Source organism: Phocoena sinus, chromosome 2 (genome assembly GCF_008692025.1).
Source record: "Phocoena sinus isolate mPhoSin1 chromosome 2, mPhoSin1.pri, whole genome shotgun sequence".
Lineage (NCBI taxonomy): Eukaryota > Metazoa > Chordata > Mammalia > Artiodactyla > Phocoenidae > Phocoena > Phocoena sinus.
Window position 1 is genome coordinate 13,834,982 of NC_045764.1, and position 20,402 is coordinate 13,855,383.

Below are 20,402 nucleotides of genomic sequence, written 5' to 3' on the forward strand. Positions count from 1 at the left end.
AAAAAAGAAAAAAAGACCCTATCTCTGAATGTAATCACATTCTGAGCAGCTGGGGATTAGGACTTCAACCATGAAGTGTGTCAACTTCCTTGTCTGTCAAAAAAAAGAAAAAAAAAATTTTTTAATGGATCAACAACCTAAAAAGAGCTAAAAACAAAACTCTAAGGAAGGAAATGGGTGTAAAATATAACTTCAGGTAGTAATGGATTCTTAGGACACTAAAAGCATAAGCAACAAAAGAAAAATTAGATAAACTGGACTTCATCAAATTAAAAACTATAGTGAATCAACGGACAATATAAAGAAAATGAAAAAACAACCCACAGAGTGGGAGAAAAGATTTGTAAATCATGCATCTCTGATAGGTGTCTAGAATCCAGAAGATGTAAAGGAACTCTTATAGCTCAACAAAAAAAAAGACAAACTACCCAATTACAAAATGGACAAAGAATATGAACAGGGGGACTTCCCTGGCAGTCCAGTAGTTAAGACTCCACACTTCCACTGCAGGAGGGAACGGGTTCGATCCCTGGTCGGGGAACGCCCAACACAGCCAAAAAAAAAAAAGAATACAAACAGGTATTTTTCCAAAGAAGATTTACAAATGGCCAACAAGCACTCATCATTCATGATTAGAGAAATGCAAATCAAAACCACAATGAGGGCTTCCCTGGTGGTGCAGTGGTTGAGAGTCCCCCTGCCAATGCAGGGGACACGGGTTCGTGCCCTGGTCCGGGAAGATCCCACATGCCGCGGAGCGGCTGGGCCCATGAGCCATGGCCGCTGAGCCTGTGCGTCCGGAGCCTGTGCTCCGCAACAGGAGAGGCCACAGCAGTGAGAGGCCTGCGTACCACAAAAAAAAAAAAAAAAAAAAAAAAAACACAATGAGGTACCACTTCATATCCACTAAGATAGCTATAATCTAAAAATTCAGAAAATATTAAGTGTTGGTGATAATGAGAAGGAAATGGATCCCTCATACACTGCTTGTGGGAATGTAAAAATGGTGCAGCCACTATGAAAACCAGTTTGGTGGTCCTTGAAAAGTTAAATACAGAAGCATCATATGACCCATCAACGCCACTAGTAGTATATACCCCCCAAAATACCAATGTTCTAACATCTATACCAGTGTTCACAGCAGCACTATTCACAACAGCAAAGAGATGGAAACAACGCAAATGTCTTTCAACGAATGAAAGGACAGATAAAATGTGGCCTGTATATATACAATGGGATATCAATCAGCCATAAAGAGGAATGAAGTACTAATACAGACTGCAACGTTGCTGAACCTGAAAATGGATCTAGACACTGATCAACAGTTGTTAACACACACACACACACACACACACACACACACACACACACAAAACATCATATGCCTCCTGAAGGAAATATACAACACTATCTATGAAGTATTCTTGACTGTCCCCACAATAAACTGATTATGATCAAGTCTCTGAATATATCTAACTACTAATGTACAGAAAATACATAGAACAAAGTGACATGTTAACACACACACACACACCCCATCTAAGATTAATCAACAGTCTGCTGTGTACAAACTCTACAGGACAAATGACCTAAATTTTTTCCATAAGTAAACTGACAAATGGGGGAAAGAAGACAAAGGAGATTACAGAGAGACCTAAGAGACATACCAAGCTACTGCAATGTATGCACCTTATTTGGATCCAGCTTATGGACCTTACGGGATCCTGATTCAACAACTATAAAAGAAAACAGGAGACAGTCAGGAAATTCTGAACAATGACTAGATATTTGATGGGTTTAAGAAATCCCTGTCAATTATTTTAGATGTGATAATATATTGTGCATTTTTAAAATATACACGTAAACTAGAAATGCTCACAGAATTCAAAATAATCAGAAAACTGGGGTAGGGAAGGGTATAGAAGAAACAGCTGGCCATGACTTGGTCACTGTTAAAGCTAGGTACCAAGGTGGGGATTCTCTCTACTTGTATTTTTCAATAATATTTTGAAATTTTTCAATAATAATTTTTTCAATAATAAAAGTATTTTTGAAATTTTTCAATAATAAAAGCATTTTTTCAATAATACAAGTATTTTTTTAATATACCTGTAAAAATTTACCACTTTAGTATCTCTGATGTCCATTCCCTCATTTTTATCCCTCCTCCTACTTCTGACTCAAACAGTTCCTCAGTATCTCTCCCTTGGACTTAGTACAGTAAAGCAGAGTCTTACCTCTGTGGAGTGTAGATTCTAACATCAGAGTACAAAACCCAAAACAGTAGGTATAATCAAAACTATCCTTGAAAAACCCCTTCAAATCCCAATAGAGAAAGTGCATGACACGTACATCATTTTGAATACACAACACTGCTTTATTCAAGTTCTTCTAACTGTGCTGTCAGATAGTATCAACGATCCTCAACTCATTTTAAAACTTCCTCTTCAAGAATATAAGTAAGCCGACACCACCTCTTGCCTGGCCCCCTCAATAATAGTATACTTCATGTCTTTGTCAGCGATGGTTGGGAAAGCTTTACAATAATTCACAAGGGATTTCCATATAGGTTTGCCTAGAGCTCAGTGAGTAAAATGGCAGACTGAATTACCTCCATAATTTATTTTTTTTCTATCTCCCCCCACCCGCTAGGCCATATAGCTGGTTTTAAGTATGTTAAATGCACTTATGATCCAGCTCTGCCTTTCTTTTTTATAGTTGGTCTGGTCTCAAATCCTTCCAATCCATTTACCACAACGCTGTCAGAGTGATCTTTCTAAAACAGAAAACTCATATGTTATTCCTCAGTTTCAGTGGCTCCCCATAATCAACAGGATCAAGTCCTTAGTATGAAAGGGTGGAGCAGGGGCCGGAAGAAAGAGGGAGGGGGAAGGTGGGGAAGGAGGGAGGGAAGGCAAGCCAAGGCAAGGGGAGGGGAGGAAGCAAGGAAGGAAAAGGATGAGCAGGGGAAAGGGAAAAGAAAGAAAATCTTGCCTATACCATCAGCTCCACCTCTCAGAAGGCCTACTATTCAAACTCTACAATGCAAATCCCTGATATACCTGTGTCTTTTGTCATTTACTTCTCCCTTAGCCTATAATAACCCACTTTTTACACACCGATCTATGTTAAAACACTTACCTTCAACAACTGAGAACTATGGAGTGATTGACATTGAAGAAAAGTAACAGTTAAATTGAAAAATTCCTAATCCTGATCACCAGAAAAACAAAACTAAAATTTGGAACATATTTTCTGGTATGAAAAATGGGTATTAGACATTAAAGAACAGCATCACTGATACCATATACATCAGGTACATTGTGAGGTTTTGCTAACTAGTCTGGAAATACAATTGGCATTTCTAAAATAAAATGCATTCCAGGCTCCAAAATAATTTTGGAACACAATTTAGTCAGAATTTTTTAAATACACATCAAATTTAGACTATAACAAAGATGGCATTGCAAATCAATATGAAAAAATGAACTGTTCAATAAATGGTGATGGGACAAATGGTAGCATTTTAGCATCTAGGAAAAAATTAAGTTGGAACCATACCTCACATTGTATTTGCTGCATACATTCCAAATGTATCAAAGATTAACTGTTAAAAAAAAAGAAAAGAAAGAAAGAAACTATAAAAATGCTAAAGGAGGGAGGGGCTTCCCTGGTGGCACAGTGGTTAAGAATCCGCCTGCCAATGCAGGGGGACACAGATTCGAGCCCTGGTCCAAGAAGATCCCACATGCCGCAGAGCAACTAAGCCCGTGTGCCGCAACTACTGAGCCTGCACTCTAGAGCCTGCAAGCCACAACTACTGAGCCTCTGTGCCACAACTACTGAAGCCGGCACTCCTAGAGTTCCTGCTCCACAACAAGAGAAGCCACCACAACGAGAAGCACACGCACCGCAACGAAGAGTAGCCCCTGCTCGCCACAACTAGAGAAAGCCCACACGCAACGAAGACCCAACGTAGCCAAAAATAAATAAATAAAATAAGTAAATTTACTAAAAAAAAAAATATATATATATATATATATATATATATTAGAGGAGGGAGTTCCCTGGTGATCCAGTGGTTACAACTCTGCATTTCCACTGCAGGGGGCACAGGTTCACTCGCTGGTCGGCAAACAATCCTATATGCCACGCATTGTGGCCAAGAAAAAAAAAAAGCTTAAGGAAAAACATGAAAGAATTCCTTTATAACTTTGAAGTAGGGAAAGCCTTAACTAATGGTTCAAAACACAGAAACCAAGAAAGACAAGATTAAGAAATTCAACTAAATAAAAATCAAAATTTTCTGCATGAGAAAAAGCCACATGAGCAAGATCAACAACAGGGCCAAAACTAGTCCAACTCATCACAAAAGCCTAATATATGAGGTACTCCTATGAAAGCTCCAACAAATCAAAAAGGAAAAAATCAACAACCAAACAGAAAAAGAACAGATCACATATGGGACAATACCACTTGAATTGCTCTTAAAAACATGAAAAGATGCTCAGATTCACTCATAATAAGAGAAATGCAAAATGCATGGTTTGAGACACCAACTTTCATCTACTGGATTGCGAAAGATGTGTGCTGCTGGGAACACAAACTGGTACCACCACTAAAGAGAATAATTTGGGAATATCTACCAAAATTGATTGTAAAATCTCTCTGACCCAACAGTTCCACTGTTGGCAATTAATAAAAACCTACAGATGTCTTTGCACAGAAGCAAAATGACATATATATATATACAAGCATTAGTCATAAAAGCAAAAGATTAGAAACAGGCAGCTGATTATATAACATATGATAATAAAGAAAGCGCTATACTGATAATAGATAAACTGTTCAGGAAAATTTAAGATGCAAGAGAGTATATATAATATTCATCCATTTGTATAAAATTGCAGAAAATTTTTGTTTCCTCATATTTATATTTATTTGTGTATCCAAAAAAGTAGTAACAGCAACTATGCTGGTGGCAGAAACTGTACTGAGAAACTGTGCAGATAATGGTGTACAGGAGTAGGAGCGAGGATTTTTAATATTTAAAATTTTGGATAATGTGACTTATAGTCTAAACATCAGATTTAAATATTTATATATATGTATATAGTGCTAGTCAAAAACACCGTATTTTCCCCGTTTATTTACTCATGCCATGAAACTATTCTATGCCAAAAATACTTTAGCGCTGGCTTCCCAAAATGGAAGTATATACTAATAGTACTAGCTTTATCTCTACTATTTTGAGTTTCTCCATCAGTTACTTAATTTTCATAAAATGCCACAGTCTAATAAATTGATGTCTACACATTTAAGAATGGTACTGAGCTATAAAGAAACATGGATTTCTCTAAGAAAGGTAACTAAAAACGGAAATGGGGCTTCCCTGGTGGCGCAGTGGTTGAGAATCTGCCTGCCAATGCAGGGGACACAGGTTCGAGCCCTGGTCTGGGAAGATCCCACATGCTGCGGAGCAACTGGGCCCGTGAGCCACAACTACTGAGCCTGCTTGTCTGGAGCCTGTGCTCCACAACGAGAGGCCACGACAGTGAGAGGCCTGCACACCGCGATGAAGAGGGGCCCCCGCTTGCCACTAGAGAAAGCCCTCGCACAGAAACGAAGACCCAACACAGCCATAAATAAATAAATGTATTTATTTATTTAAAAAATAATAATAAAATAAAAATGGAAATGAAAATTAGAAATACAAAAGGGGTCTTATGAAAGCACACCAAAATTTAAGAAAAGTCAAAGTTTGTTTATATTCAAGCAACAAGGATCCACAGGGTGTTAAAATTAACATGCATTAGAAACATCATTCGTCTAGCAATACACAAAACAGGAGGAAAAGAATATAAAACAGATTTTTATCTCTAACGAAGAAAAAATAAAGTGGCTTATTTTCCCAACAGTAATAATAAGAAACTGTATCCATTTAAAAAAAAAAAAATCAAGATTTTAATTAGAAGTATCTGGATCATTCTGCACCAAAACAAAACAAAACTTAAGTTTGTCCAGAAAGTAGAAAAGCTGTTTCAATTTTTAAAAATTAAAAATTACATCCAGTACTGTTAAAAATATTTGAGCAGCAAACACTTTGATATAATATGAATTACCAGATATTTTAAAATACATCAGCACTCCAGTGTTCAAGAAAATTTTTCTCAGAATTCTCTGCACTTACCGCCATTATCTGTTCTTTTTAAAGCTCCATCCTTATGAGGACACAGTTCACATCTCTATTAAAAGGAGGGGGGGGAAACAAAGAGATTTTTCAGATTACCAAAGTATAACATCTTCCCTGTAACTTGAAAACTATTAAAAATATGGTAGTGGCATTTGTACTAGTTGCCACCAAGAGTGTATCAGAAAGATCCTCACAAAGTAATTCTCCTTGACATTTGGTCTTCCTCAGAGTACCAGACAACAACTTTTTAAAAGTAATTTTACTGAACATTTAAATTCCTGCCACAATTTTTTTTCTAATGTTATATTAATAAAAATGAAGATTCTCTCAACATAGGATTGGGGCACAGTTTTTAACCTGTGCCTCTACTCCTTTGCTTTCTGAGTAGAATCAACCAGGATTATTACATACTCAGTTGGATCTGGTTTCTCCTGAAATAAAGAGCCAAACTCAAATTCAGAATTTTGATTCAAGTAGGAAGGCATGATCTCACATGTGCTTACCTGCCTTTGGAAGAAAAGAACTGCTCTAATTATTCTAGTTACTCTTTTTATTCACAGCCCAATGATACTCAGAATTATTATGGATCCCTCTCTACCACTCCCACAATTTAAAACCAGAAATAAACACCAAGCCAGTATTGCCATTTCTTTTCACTACTGACAAGAGGACTGAAATAATTGTAAAAATAATAGTTTCAGTGGCACTGCCTTACTGTGAAGACTACATTCCTAGAAACCATATATGATACCTATTATTTGTACCCTATCTTACTCTCCAAAGAGGTTTGAAGCATATAATATAGTAATATAAATGAGTTACACAGTAAAATATGAGCAAGAAATTAAAATAAAATAGTGAATAAGCACGCAATAAGCTGGTAGGGGGGTTAAAAGACAAAAGTACTAAAAATCATCTATATCCACAATAAGCAGTTAAGGGATACACAAAATAATTAGATGTAAACTATGATATCAGAAACAGTAATCATGGGCTTCCCTGGTGGTGCAGTGGATAAGAATCCATCCGCCAATGCAGGGGACACGGGTTCAAGCCCTGGTCCGGGAAGATCCCACATGCCGCAGAGCAACTAAGCCCGTGTGCCACAACTACTGACCTTGCACTCTAGAGCCTGCAAGCCACAACTACTGAAGCCCGTGTGCCTAGAGCCCATGCTCCGCAACAAGAGGAGCCACCGCAATGAGAAGCCCGCACACTGCAACGAAGAGTAGCCCCCACTCGCCACAACTAGAGAGAAAGCCTGCACGCAGCAATGAAGACCCAATGCAGCCAACAATAAATTAATTTTTTTAAAAAAAACAGTAATCATGAGGGGAGGAGAATACAGATGCAGGGTTTTTTGAATGCATTTGAAATTAAGAGATCAGCAACTTAAAACAATCCCATATATATATATAGACTGTATACCAAATCCTCATGGTAACTGCAAGCCAGAAATCTATGATAAATATACACATAAAAAAGGAAAAGAAATCCAACCATAACCCAAAAGATAGTCATCAAATCATGAGAAGAAAACAACAGAAGAAGAAGAATGGGAAAAAAAGACCTACAAAAACAAATCCAAAACAACAAAATGGCAATAAGAACATACATATCAATAATTACCTTAAATGTAAATGGACTAAATGCTCCAACCAAAAGACATGGGCTGCCTGAATGGATACAGAAACAAGACCCACATATATGCTGCCTACAACAGACTCACTTCAGATCTAGAGACACACAAATACTCAAAGTGAGGGGACAGAAAAGGTATTCCATGCAAATGGAAAAATCAAAAGAAAGCTGGAGCAGCAATACCAGTATCAAACAAAACAGACTTTAAAATAAAGACTGTTATGAGAGACAAAGAACACTACATAATGACCATGGGATCAGTCCAAAAAGAGGATATAACAATTGTAAAAGTATACGTACCCAACATACAAACACCTAAATATACAAGGCAAATACTAATGAACATAAAATGAGAAATTGACAGGAATAAAATAATGGTAAGGGACTGTAATTCCCCACTTACATCAATGGCCAGATCATCCAGACAGAAAAGCACTAAGTAAACACTGGCCTAAAGTGACACATTAAAGCAGATGCACTTAACTGATATATATAGATATGTATATCTATATATATGAGCACTCCATCAGAAAGAAGAATACACATTCTTTTCAAGCGCACATGCAACATTCTCCAGGATAGATCGTGTACATACTAGGCCACAAAACAAGCCTCAGTAAATTTTAAGAAAACTGAAATCATATCAAGCATCTTCTACAACACTATGATTGGAAATCAGCTACAAGAAAAAAACTATGAAAAACACAAACACGTGGAGGCTAAACAATACGCCACTAAACAACCAATGGCTCACTAGCGAAATCAAAAGAGAAAATCAAAGAATACCAAGAGACAAATGAAAACAAAAACATGATGATCCAGCGAGTTCCCTGGTGGCCTAGTGGTTAGGATTCCGGGCTTTCATTGTCATGGCCCAGGTTCAATCCATGGACAAGGAACTGAGATCCCGCAAGCCAAGTGATGTGGTCAAAAAAGAAAAAAAAAAAAAACACAGGATGATACAAAACGTATGGGATGCAGCAAAAGCAGTTGCAAAAAAGGGAAGTTTGCAGCAATACTAGCTTGTACCTCAGGAAACAAAAAAATCTCAAATAAACAACCTAACTTTACATCTAAAGCAACTAGAGAAAAAAGAACAAACAAAACCCAACATTAGTAGAAAGAAAGAAATCATAAGGATCAGAGCAAAAATAAATGAAATAGAAATAGAAAAAACAATAGAAAAGATCAATAAAACTAAGCTGGTTCTTTGAAAAGATAAACAAGTGATAAACCTTTAGCCAAACTCATCAAGAAAAAAAGGGAGGACTTCCCTGGTGGTCCAGTGGTTAAGACCTCCACTGCAGGGGGCAGAGGTTCAATCCCTGTTCAGGGAATTTCCACATGCTGTGGCGTGTGGCCAAAAAAAATTAAAAAGAAAAAAGGGACAGGGCTCAAATCAATAAAATGAGAAATGAAAAGGAAGTTACAACTGACAGGACAGAAATACAAAGCATCATAAACTACTACTACTACTAGCAACTATACACAATTAAAATGGAAAATCTAGAAGAGATGGACAAATTCTTAGAAAGGTACAGTCTCCCAAGACTGAAGCAGGAAGAAGTAGAAAATATGAACAGATCAAGTACTGAAATTGAATCAGTAACTTAAAAACTCCCAACAGGGAATTCCCTGGCAGTCCAGTGGTGAGGACTCTGCACTTTCACTGCTGAGGGCCCGGGTTCAATCCCTGGTCAGGGAACTAAGATCCCGCAAGCTATGCAGTGCAGCCAAAACAAAAAAGTTAAAATACATAAAAAATAAAAGCTCCCAACAAACAAAAGTCTAGGCCCAGATGGCTTCACAGGTGAATTCTACCAAACATTCGAATATTTAAAGAAGAGTTAACACCTATCCTTCTTAAACTATTCCAAAAAACAGCAGAGGAAGGAACACTTCCAAAGTCATTCTATGAGGCCACCATCACCCTGATACCAAAACCACACAAAGATATCACCAAAAAAAAAAAAAAAATTGCAGGCCATTATCACTGATGAACATAGATACAAAAATCCTCAACAAAATAGTAGCAAACCATATCCAACAATACATTAAAAGAATTATACACCATGATTAAGTGGTATTTATCCAAGGGATGCAAGGGTTTTTCAATGTCTGCAAATTAATCAATGTGTTATATAACACATTAACAAATTGAAGAATAAAAATCATACGATCATCTCAATATATGGAGAAAAAGCTTTTGATAAAGTTCAACGTCCATTTATACTCCCCAGAAAGTGAGCAGAGAGGAAACCTACCTCAACATAATAAAGGCCATATATGAAAAACCCACAGCTAACATCATACTCAATGATTAAAAGCTGAAAACATTTCCTCTAAGATCAGGAATAAAATAAGGATGCCCAATTTCATTATTCAACATTGTTTTCTAAGTTCTAACCACAGCAATCAAAGAAAAAAACAAAAAAAGAAAGAAAAGGAATGCAAATTAGAAAAGAAAAAGTAAAAATGTCACTGTTTGAAGATGGCATGATACTCCACATAGAAAATCCTGAAGACGTTACCAGAAAACTACTAGAGCCCATCAATGAAATTCAGTAAAGTTGCAGGGAACAAAACTAATATACAGGACTTCCCTGGTGGCGTAGTGGTTAAGAATCCACTTGCCAATGCAGGCGACAAGGGTTCGAGTCCCGGTCCGGGAAGATCCCACATGCCACGGAGCAACTAAGCCCATGTGCCACAACTACTGAGCCTGTATGCCACAACTACTGAGCCTGCGCCCTAGAGCCCGTGAGCCACAACTACTGAGCTTGCATGCCACGACTACTGAAGCCTGCGCACCTAGAGCCTGTGCTCTGCAACAAGAGAAGCCACCGCAATGAGAAGCCTGCTCACCACAACAAAGAGTAGCCCCCACTAGCCGTAACTAGAGAAAGCCCACGCACAGCAATAAAGACCCAATGCAGCCAAAAATAAACTAATATACAGAAATCTGTTACATTTCTATACACTAACAACAAACTATCAAAAAGAGAAATTAAGGAAACAACCCCATTTACCACTGCATCAAAAAGAATAAAATACCTAGGAGGTAAAAGACCTGTACTCAGAAAACTATAAGACACTGATGAAAGAAACTGAAGATGACCCAATCAGATGGAAAGATGTTCTTGGATTGAAGAATTAATATTGTTAAAATGACCATACTACCCAAGGCAATCTACAAGCTCAATGAAATCCCTACCAAATGAGTAATGGCATTTTTCACAGAACTAGAACAGATGATTTTTTAATTTCTATGGAAACATAAAAGACCCTGAATAGACAAAACAATCTTGAGAAAGAAGAACAGAGCTGGAGGAATCCCACTCCCTGACTTCAGACTGTACTACAAAGCTACAAAACAGTATGGTACCGGCAAAAAAAAAAGACACATAGGTCAATGGAACAGAATAAAGAGCCCAGAAATAAACCCACATACCTATAGTCAATCTATGACAAAGGAGGCAAGAATACACAATGGAGAAAAGACAGTCTCTTCAACAAAAGGTGGTGGTAACGCGGGACAGCTACATATAAAAGAATAAAATTAGAACATTCTCCAACACCATATACAAAAATAAACTCAAAATGGATTAAAGACCTAAATTTAAGGCAAGATACTATAAAATTCCTAGAGTAAAACAGGCAGAACGTTCTTTGACATAAATCACACCAGTTTTTTTTAATCTGTGTCCTAAATCAAAGGAAACAAAAGCAAAAATAAACAAATAAGACCTAATTAACTTAAAAGCTTTTGCACATCAAAGGAAACCATAGACAAAACAAAAGACAACCTGCTGAATGGGAGGTTGAATGAATGGGAGAAATATTTCAAACGATGTGACTGATAAGGAGTTAATACCCAACATATATAAACAGCTCATGCAACTCAACATCAAAAAACCGCCCAACTGAAAAATGGGCAGAAGGGGACTTCCCTGGTGGCACAGTGGATAGGAATCTGCCTGCCAATGCAGCGGACATGGGTTCGAGCCCTGGTCCCAGAAGATCCCACATGCCGCGGAGCAACTAAGCCCGTGCGCCACAACTACTGGGCCTGCGCTCTAGAGTCCACGAACCACAACTACCAAGCCCACATGCCACAACTACTGAAGCCCACATGCCTACAACCTGTGCTCCGCAACAAGAGAAGCCACCACACTGAGAAGCCCGCACACCGCAATGAAGAGTCGCTCCCGCTCGCCACAACTAGAAAAAGCTCACGCACAGCAACAAAGACCCAATGCAGCCAAAAATAAATGAATTAATTTTTTTTAAAAAAGGGGGGCAGAAGAACTGAACATTTTTCCAAAGAGGAAATGCAGATGGCCAACAGGCACATGAAAAGATGCTCAATATCGCTAATTATTAGAGAAATGCAAATCAAAACAACAATGAGGTATCACCTCACACTGGTCAGAATGGCCATCATTAAAAAGTCTACAAATAGGAGTTCCTTGATGGTCCAGTGGTTAAGAATCCGCCTTCCAATGCAGAGGACACGGGTTCGATCCCTGGTCAAGGAACTAAGATCCCACATGCCACAGGCAACTAAGCCCATGCGCCACAACTACTGAGCCCACGCACTCTGGAGCTTACACACCACAACTAGAAAGAAGCCTGCACGCCACAACTAGAGAGAAGCCCGCACACCACAACAAAGATCTCGCGTGCCACAACTAAGTCCTGATGCAGCCAAATAAATAAATTTTAAAAAATATTTTTTAAATCAATGAAAGCATTCTGTGAGAATCAATGCACTATATGAAATTTACAATAAAGACAATAGTATCATTCATTATAAAAAAAGAAAAATACTGATTCAATTACTTCACTTCTACAGAGCCAAAGGAAATATGATAGAAATGGCAATTATTAAGTACTGTGTCATCTTCATATCACTTACACACTTTAATTTCAAGACATGAAAAGACGTGTACAGAAATATTTTATATCACTGTTTATGACTATAAAGTTTTTATTATAAGTCCAACTGTATAACAATGAGGGAACTAATGCTATATTCACAAAGATTTTAAATGAGTTATAAAATGCAGAGAAGAAAATTCTAAAAGAGAACTACATGCTAATAAGTAAAATACTATGTCTTCACCTTTAGTCTTTTACTAAAGGTAAAAATAGATATATAGAAGACTTGAGAGAAAGAAATAACTACAGACAAAGAAGGTTTAAGTTATAATTAGAGGCTATACCCTAAGCTCAGGAAAAAAGTATCAGGTTCTGGACAATAGAGATTCCAGACCCTACAGTAAACTAATCCAACCTGAAAAGTTTCACAGGGCAGGCTGCAGCTGTACATGTTACTATTAAAGTTCCACAGATGCATTCTTATTTAATAAGTGAGAGGTACTGTTAAAATGCACAAGTAAATCCTGTAAGAGAGTACACAGATTGTAAGGAGACAAAAAAAAAAAAACACACATTGAAGATCTTACTTTTTTTTTCTATTTTATACATAGTAGTTTATATCTCTTAATCCCCTGCCTTGCCCCTCCCCTGCTCCTTCCTTCCCCACTGGTAAACACTTGCTTGTTCTTGGTATCTGTGAGTCTGTTTTGTTTGTTTCTATATTATTTTACTATTTATTTGGCTGCATCGGGTCGCAGGATCTTCACTGAGGCATGCGGGATCTTTAGTTGTGGCATGTGACTTCTAATTCCCTGACTAGGGATCAAACCAGGCCCCGTGCACTGGGAGTGCGGAGTCTTAGCCACTGGACTACCAGGAAAGTCCCTCTGTTTTGTTATATACATTCATTTGTTTTATTTTTTGGATTCCAAGATCTCACATTTTAACAAAGGGGGGAAAAACGTTTTAATTGAAACGGTCCAAACAAGCAGAAGTTATATAAGGTGGTTCCTTCTTTTTTACATCACGTAGTATACTAAGAAAGCATGCAACTACTTTCCATCTTTATAACACAGGCATCAATTTCCAAATACTTTTCCTACTTTACTTTATTTTCCAAAATATAAAACTCAGTATACTTCACTAAATCAAGTTCACCCAAAATAATGACTTTTAGGAGGCTGTGGCTATTAACAAGCCATTCAGGGCTTCCCCGGTGGCACAGTGGTTGAGAGTCCACCTGCCGATGCAGGGGACACGGGTTCGTGCCCTGGTCCGGGAAGATCCCACATGCCGTGGAGCGGCTGGGCCCGTGAGCCATGGCCGCTGAGCCTGCGTACCGCAAAAAAAAAAAAAAAAACAAGCCATTCATCTATACTGGTTTACTCAGACTTCGAACATCACTGTATTACAGAAAGCAACAAGATAATAATTATTTTTTTTAAAAATAGTATAGGCTGGGCTTCCCTGGTGGCGCAGTGGTTGAGAGTCCGCCTGCCGATGCAGGGGACACGGGTTCGTGCCCCGGTCTGGGAGGATCCCACATGCCGCGGAGCGGCTGGGCCCGTGGGCCATGGCCGCTGAGCCTGCGCGTCCGGAGCCTGTCCTCCGCAACGGGAGAGGCCACAACAGTGAGAGGCCCGCGTAACGCAAAAAAAAAAAAAAAAAAAAAAAAAAAAAATAGTATAGGCTAAATAAGAAGAATAAATTCAAGCTTTAAGTTTGATCTTCCTCATATTATATAAAAGATGTAATTGTGGCATTAAAAAAGTATGTGTAGGGAGGGGCTTCCCTGGTGGTGCAGTGGTTGAGACTCTGTCTGCTAATGCAGGGGACACGGGTTCGAGCCCTGGTCTGGGAGGATCCCATATGTCGTGGAGCAACTAGGCCCGTGAGCCACAACTACTGAGCCTGCACATCTGGAGCTTGCGCTCCGCAACAAGAAAGGCCGCGACAGTGAGAGGCCCACGCACCACGATGAAGAGTGGCCCCCACTTGCCACAACTAGAGAAAGCCCTCGCACAGAAACGAAGACCCAACACAGCAATAATTAATTAATTAATAAACTCCTACCCCCAACATCTTCTTTAAAAAAAAAAAGTATGTGTAGGATAAAACATTTACCATCATTACTTCTTCTTTTAGGCAAAACATAAAAATACATATTAATTAACCTATTTTTTCTTGTGTTTTAGAAAGACTCATGACTACCAGAGTAGAAATAAGCACCCAGAGCACCCAGGCTGGGGTCTCCAAACAGCATTTCCCAAAGGAACCAGAACTACTGAAAGAAGTGGATGATTCCAGGTCTAGGTCAAGTATGCCCTGAATACCTCATTCTATCAAATAGCAAGGAAGCTATAAAAGACTGCTTTAGTCATGTGAAAAGGACCTATGGTCCAACCTAAAGAGGCTCCTGATGGCCAAAGATGAAATCATCTAATGCTAACAGAGATAAAAACTGCAATAAACTGAAAACTACCAAATATTTTAAAATCCATCATAAAGTGAATTTCTACTTCAAACATTGCTGAGTGGACTACCCTGGTGGCACAGTGGTTAAGAATCCACCTGCCAATGCAGGGGACATGGGTTTGAGCCCTGGGCCGGGAAGATCCCACATGCTGCGGAGCAACTGGGCCAGTGCGCCACAACTACTGAGCCTGCGCTCTAGAGCCCATGAGCCACAACTACCGAGCCTGCATGCCACAGCTACTGAAGCCCACACACCTAGAGCACGTGCTCTGCAACAAGAGAAGCCACCGTGATGAGAAGCCTGTGCACCACAACGAAGAGCAGCCCCCGCTTGCCACAACTAGAGAAAGCCCATGCGCAGCAACAAAGACCCAACGCAGCAATCAGTCAATAAATATTAAAACGAAAAGGAAAGGAAAGAACTAAATAGGGAATTCCCTGATGGTCCAGTGTTAAAGAATCCGCCTTCCAATACAGCGGATGCAGGTTCGATCCCTGGTCGGGGAACTAAGATCCCACATGCCGTGGGGCAACTTAGCCTGCGCACCACAATCACTGAGCTCGCACGCCTCAACTAGAGTCTGCGTGCCGCAAACTACAGAGCCCATGTGCTCTGGAACCCACTCATGACAACTACAGAGCCCCCATGCCCTGGAGCCTGCGTGACACAACTAGAGAAGAGAAAACCCACAGGCCACGACTAGAGAGAAGCCCACGCGCTGCAACAAAAGATCCCACATGCCTCAACAAAGATCCTGCATGCTGCAAATAAGACCCGATGCAGCCAAAAATAAAGAAAATAAATCTTTAAAAACAAAAAAGAACTAAATAAAAATTCTTAAACTTAAAAATATAATACATGAAGTGAAAAATTCATTGGATGGGCTTAACAACAGAATCAAGATGACAAAGGAAAGGGTCAGTGAGCTTGAAGCTACATCAATAGATAGGATCTATCTGAAAAAGAGAAAATGGTAAAAAAAAAAATGAACAGAGCTTCAGGGACCTATTGAACAGTATCAAGAAGCCACCATGTATAATTGAAGGCCTGGAAGAGGAGGAGGAGGTGAGGGAGAGAATATGAATATGAGAATATGGCAGTAAAGAAAATTTTGAAAAAATAATGGATGAAAATTTCCTCTATTTGAAGACAAATTTATGGATTCCAGAAGCACAGTGAATCCCAAACAAGCAAAACTGCTTCATGAAAAGCAAACAAAAGTCTTCAAGAGGCAGCCAAAAGAAAAGGACACACCAAAGACAGGGAAACAGTGATTGAATTAATAGCTGATCTCTCATCATAAACTATGGAAGTCAAAACAGTAAAACAAACATCTCTAAAGTTCTTGAAGAAAAAGAACTGTCAATCCAGAATTCTGTATCTAACTAATATATCCTTCAAAATGAAGGTGAAACAGATGTTTTTAGGTAAGAAAGAGCAAACAGAATTCATCACCAGGTGATATAGACTACAATAAAGGCTACAAGAAATTCTTCGGAATAAAGGGAAATGGTACTAGATGAAAAACACAAATCTTCAGGAGGCAAAGAAGAACACCATAAATGGTAAATATCTGGGTAAATATTGCGTTGGCCAAAAAGTTCGTTTGGGTTTTTTCATAAGAGCTTATGGAAAAACCCGAAAAAACTTTTTGGCCAACCCAATATAAAAGACTTTTAGTTCTTAAATTCTTAAAAATACATATAATTACTGAAAACAAAAATTGTAATACTGTCTTATGGCGTTTATAATATATGTAGCTCTAATATATATGACAATAGACAATAGCATAAGTAACAATGGACAGAGGTGATGTGATGTAAAAGAATCTCTACAGTTACAAGATTTCTACACTTTACAAGAAGTGATACAATATTAACTATAAGTGGGTACGCTAAATAGACTGTAAAAAAGGTAAGGAAATATACTGAAATTGCTAGAGAAACACTAAGAAACTAATGCAAACAGAAATAGCTCTATAAAACTGGTACATTAAAAATTCTCTACATGCAAAAAATTAAGTTGGACCCCTTATGCATATGATATATAAAAGTAACTCAAAATGGATCATATACTTAAATGTAAGAGCTAACACTATAAAACTCTTAGAATGAAACTGGAGTAAATTCTTCATGACTCAGGGTTGGATAATGGTTTCTTAGATACAACACCAAAAACAGAGGCAACAAGAGAAATAATAGATAAATTGGAATTTTCCAAACCTAAAACCTTTTGTTCTGCAAATGATACCATCAAGTAAAAAACCCCATAGAATAAAATACTTACAAGATATATATCTGATAAGGGACTTATACCCAGAAAATATAAAGAGCTCTATAACTCAATAATAAAAAGATATATAGGGACTTCCCTAGTGGTTCAGTGGTTAAGACCCCATGCTTCCACTGCAGGGGGCTCGAGTTTGATCCCTGGTTGCGGAACTAAGATCCCACATGCTGCAAGGCATGGCCAAAAATAAATAAATAAAACCTTAAAAAAAAAAAAAAAAGATAAATATCCTAATTAAATACTGGGGCAAGGATCTGAATAGCCATTTCTCCAAAGAAAACACATAAATGACCAAAACAAGCCTGTGAAAAGATGTCTAACATTCATTAAAGAAATACAAATCAGGCTTCCCTGGTGGTGCAGTGATTAAGAATCCGCCTGCCAATGCAGGAGACACAGGTTCGAGCCCTGGTCCGGGAAGATCCCACATGCTGCAGAGCAACTAGGCCCGTGCGCCACAACTGCTGAGCCAGCACTCTAGAGCCTATGAACCACAACTACTGAGCCCATGTGCCACAACTACTGAAGCCCGCGTGCCTAGAGCCCGTGCTCCACAACAAGAGAAGCCACTGTGATGAGAAGCCCGTGCACCGCAACGAAGAGTAGCCCCCACTCGCCACAACTAGAGAAAGCACATGTGCAGCAACGAAGACCCAATGCAGCCAAAAGGAAATAATTAAAATAAATAAATTTATAAAAAAGAAAAAAAGAAATACAAATCAACACCACAATGAGATACCACAAGGATGGCTAAAATCAAAAGATTAACAAATCCTGTTAGCAAGAATGTGGAGAAATCAGAACCCTCATATATCGCTGATGGGAGTTTAAAATGGTGTGGCTGCTTCGGCAGTTCCTCAAAAAGTTAAACACAGTTACCACATGCGTCAAAAATTCCACACCCAAAAGAAATGAAACCATACATCTACACAAAAAACATGTATGGAAATGTTCAAAACAGCATTATTCAGAATAGCTAAAATATAGATAAAATCTAAATGCCGATCAACTGAGTGAACAAATAAAATGTTCCAGATCCGGACAATGGAATGTTATTCAACAAAAAAAAGGAATAAAGTTCTAATACATGCTAAAACATGAGTGAACCTTAAAAACATTTTGCTAAAAGCAAAAAGCCACTCACACAAAGTCACCACACAGTGTATGACTCCATCTATATGAAATGTCCATTCCTTTCAGGTGACTATGGTACATTCACCACAAAATAAGACACAATGAATTAAAAGGAATGAAATCATACGAAGGCAACTTCCCTGGTGGTGCAGTGGTTAAGAATCCGCCTGCAATACAGGGGCCACGGGTTCCAGCCCTAGTCTGGGAAGATCCCACATGCCATGCAGCAACTGAGCCCGTGCGCCACAACTACTGAGCATGCGCTCTAGAGACAAGCCACAAATACTGAGCTCGCATGCTGCAACTACTGAAACCCACGGGCCTAGAGCCCGTGCTCCACAACAAGAGAAGCCACTGCAATGAGAAGCCCGTGCACCTCAACAAAGCCCACGAGCAGCAGCCAAGACCAACGCAGCCAAAAATAAAATTAAAAAAATAAGGAAAGAAAGAAATCTTACAAAGTATGTTCCCTGACCATGCTAGGGGGAAAAGCTATAAAATTAATTAATAACCTAAGATTTCACCTAAAGAATCTACAAAGGTGCAAACTAAACCCAAAGTGAGAAGAAGAAAGTAAATAGTAAAGAGTAGAAAAAGATGAGATAGAAACTCTAAAGAAAATTTAAAATCAAAGACTGTCCTTTGGAAAAATAAAGTTGATACACTTCTAGCTAAACTAATTTAAAACATACACAAAAATTACCAATATCAGGAATAAAGGAGGAATTATCACTATAGAACCCACAGATACTAAAAAACCAAAGATTATTAACTTTACACTAACCAATTCAACAACTTAGATGAAATGGAAAAATGCCTTGAAAAATACAATTTACCAAAATTGACAAGATGAAACAAAATTTGAAGAGCCCTTAAGTTGAATCCATCATCAAAATCCTTCCCCAAGGGCTTCCCTGGTGGCGCAGTGGTTGAGAGTCCGCCTGCCGATGCAGGGGACACGGGTTCATGCCCCGGTCTGGGAGGATCCCACATGCTACAGAGCGACTGGGCCTGTGAGCCATGGCCGCTGGGCCTGCATGTCCGGAGCCTGTGCTCTGCAACGGGACAGGCCGCAGCAGTAAGAGGCCCGTGTACCGCAAAAAAAAAAAAAAAAAATCCTTCCCCAAAATACAACTCTAGGCTCAGGTTTTTTCACTGGTAAATTCCATCAAACACCAAGGAGAAAACAGAATCAATCTCACACAAACACTTCTAGAAAACAGACTACTTCTGAAATCATTTTCTAAGTTCAGCACAAAAAATACTAATGAATATAGCAATACTACCAAAACCTAAAAAGAAACTACAAAAAAAAATTACAGACTAACATCTCTGAAGTACACAGATGCAAAAATATTTAATAATAATACTAGCAATGTAAATACTGCAATACAAAAAGAGAATAATACACAATGACCAAGCAGAGTTTATCCCAGGAATACAAGGATATAACATATGAAAATATTAATTCTGCAAAAACATCACATAATCACCTCGAAACATGCAGAAAAGGCATTTGACAAAACCATCCACTCATGTCATAAACTGTCACAAAACTAGGAAGAGAAGAGATCCTACTCAACCTGTTAATCATACCTTTTCATTCTGTATTTTTGATACTTGGAGGCCTTGCTGACCCTGGAGGGCTGTCCCTCCCAAGGCTAGCTAATTCCTGGAGATAGCAAACAACTCCCCAGCTTGCTTTCATATGCAAACCAACCAACTCAAAGCTCATACCCCCAACCATCTCTATCTATTTTACACTGGCTACTATATTCCCCTGCCCTA

The 20,402-nt window shown here is 38.6% G+C and overlaps 1 protein-coding gene across 11 annotated transcripts in view; it reads right to left on the reverse strand.

Annotated features, from left to right (window-relative positions):
• The window catches only part of MLLT10 (MLLT10 histone lysine methyltransferase DOT1L cofactor), a 248,761-nt gene that overhangs the window by 190,357 nt on the left and 38,002 nt on the right, over window positions 1-20,402 (reverse strand). For all 11 annotated transcript variants that reach the window (XR_004348430.1, XR_004348429.1, XM_032622514.1 and 8 more), the window contains one exon: window positions 6,191-6,245. Coding sequence is in view for 7 of the 11 variants with exons in the window: in XM_032622514.1 (XP_032478405.1) it covers window positions 6,191-6,245 (55 nt within the window). In the remaining 4 variants the exon portion in view is untranslated. The remainder of the gene's footprint in view (window positions 1-6,190; window positions 6,246-20,402) is intronic.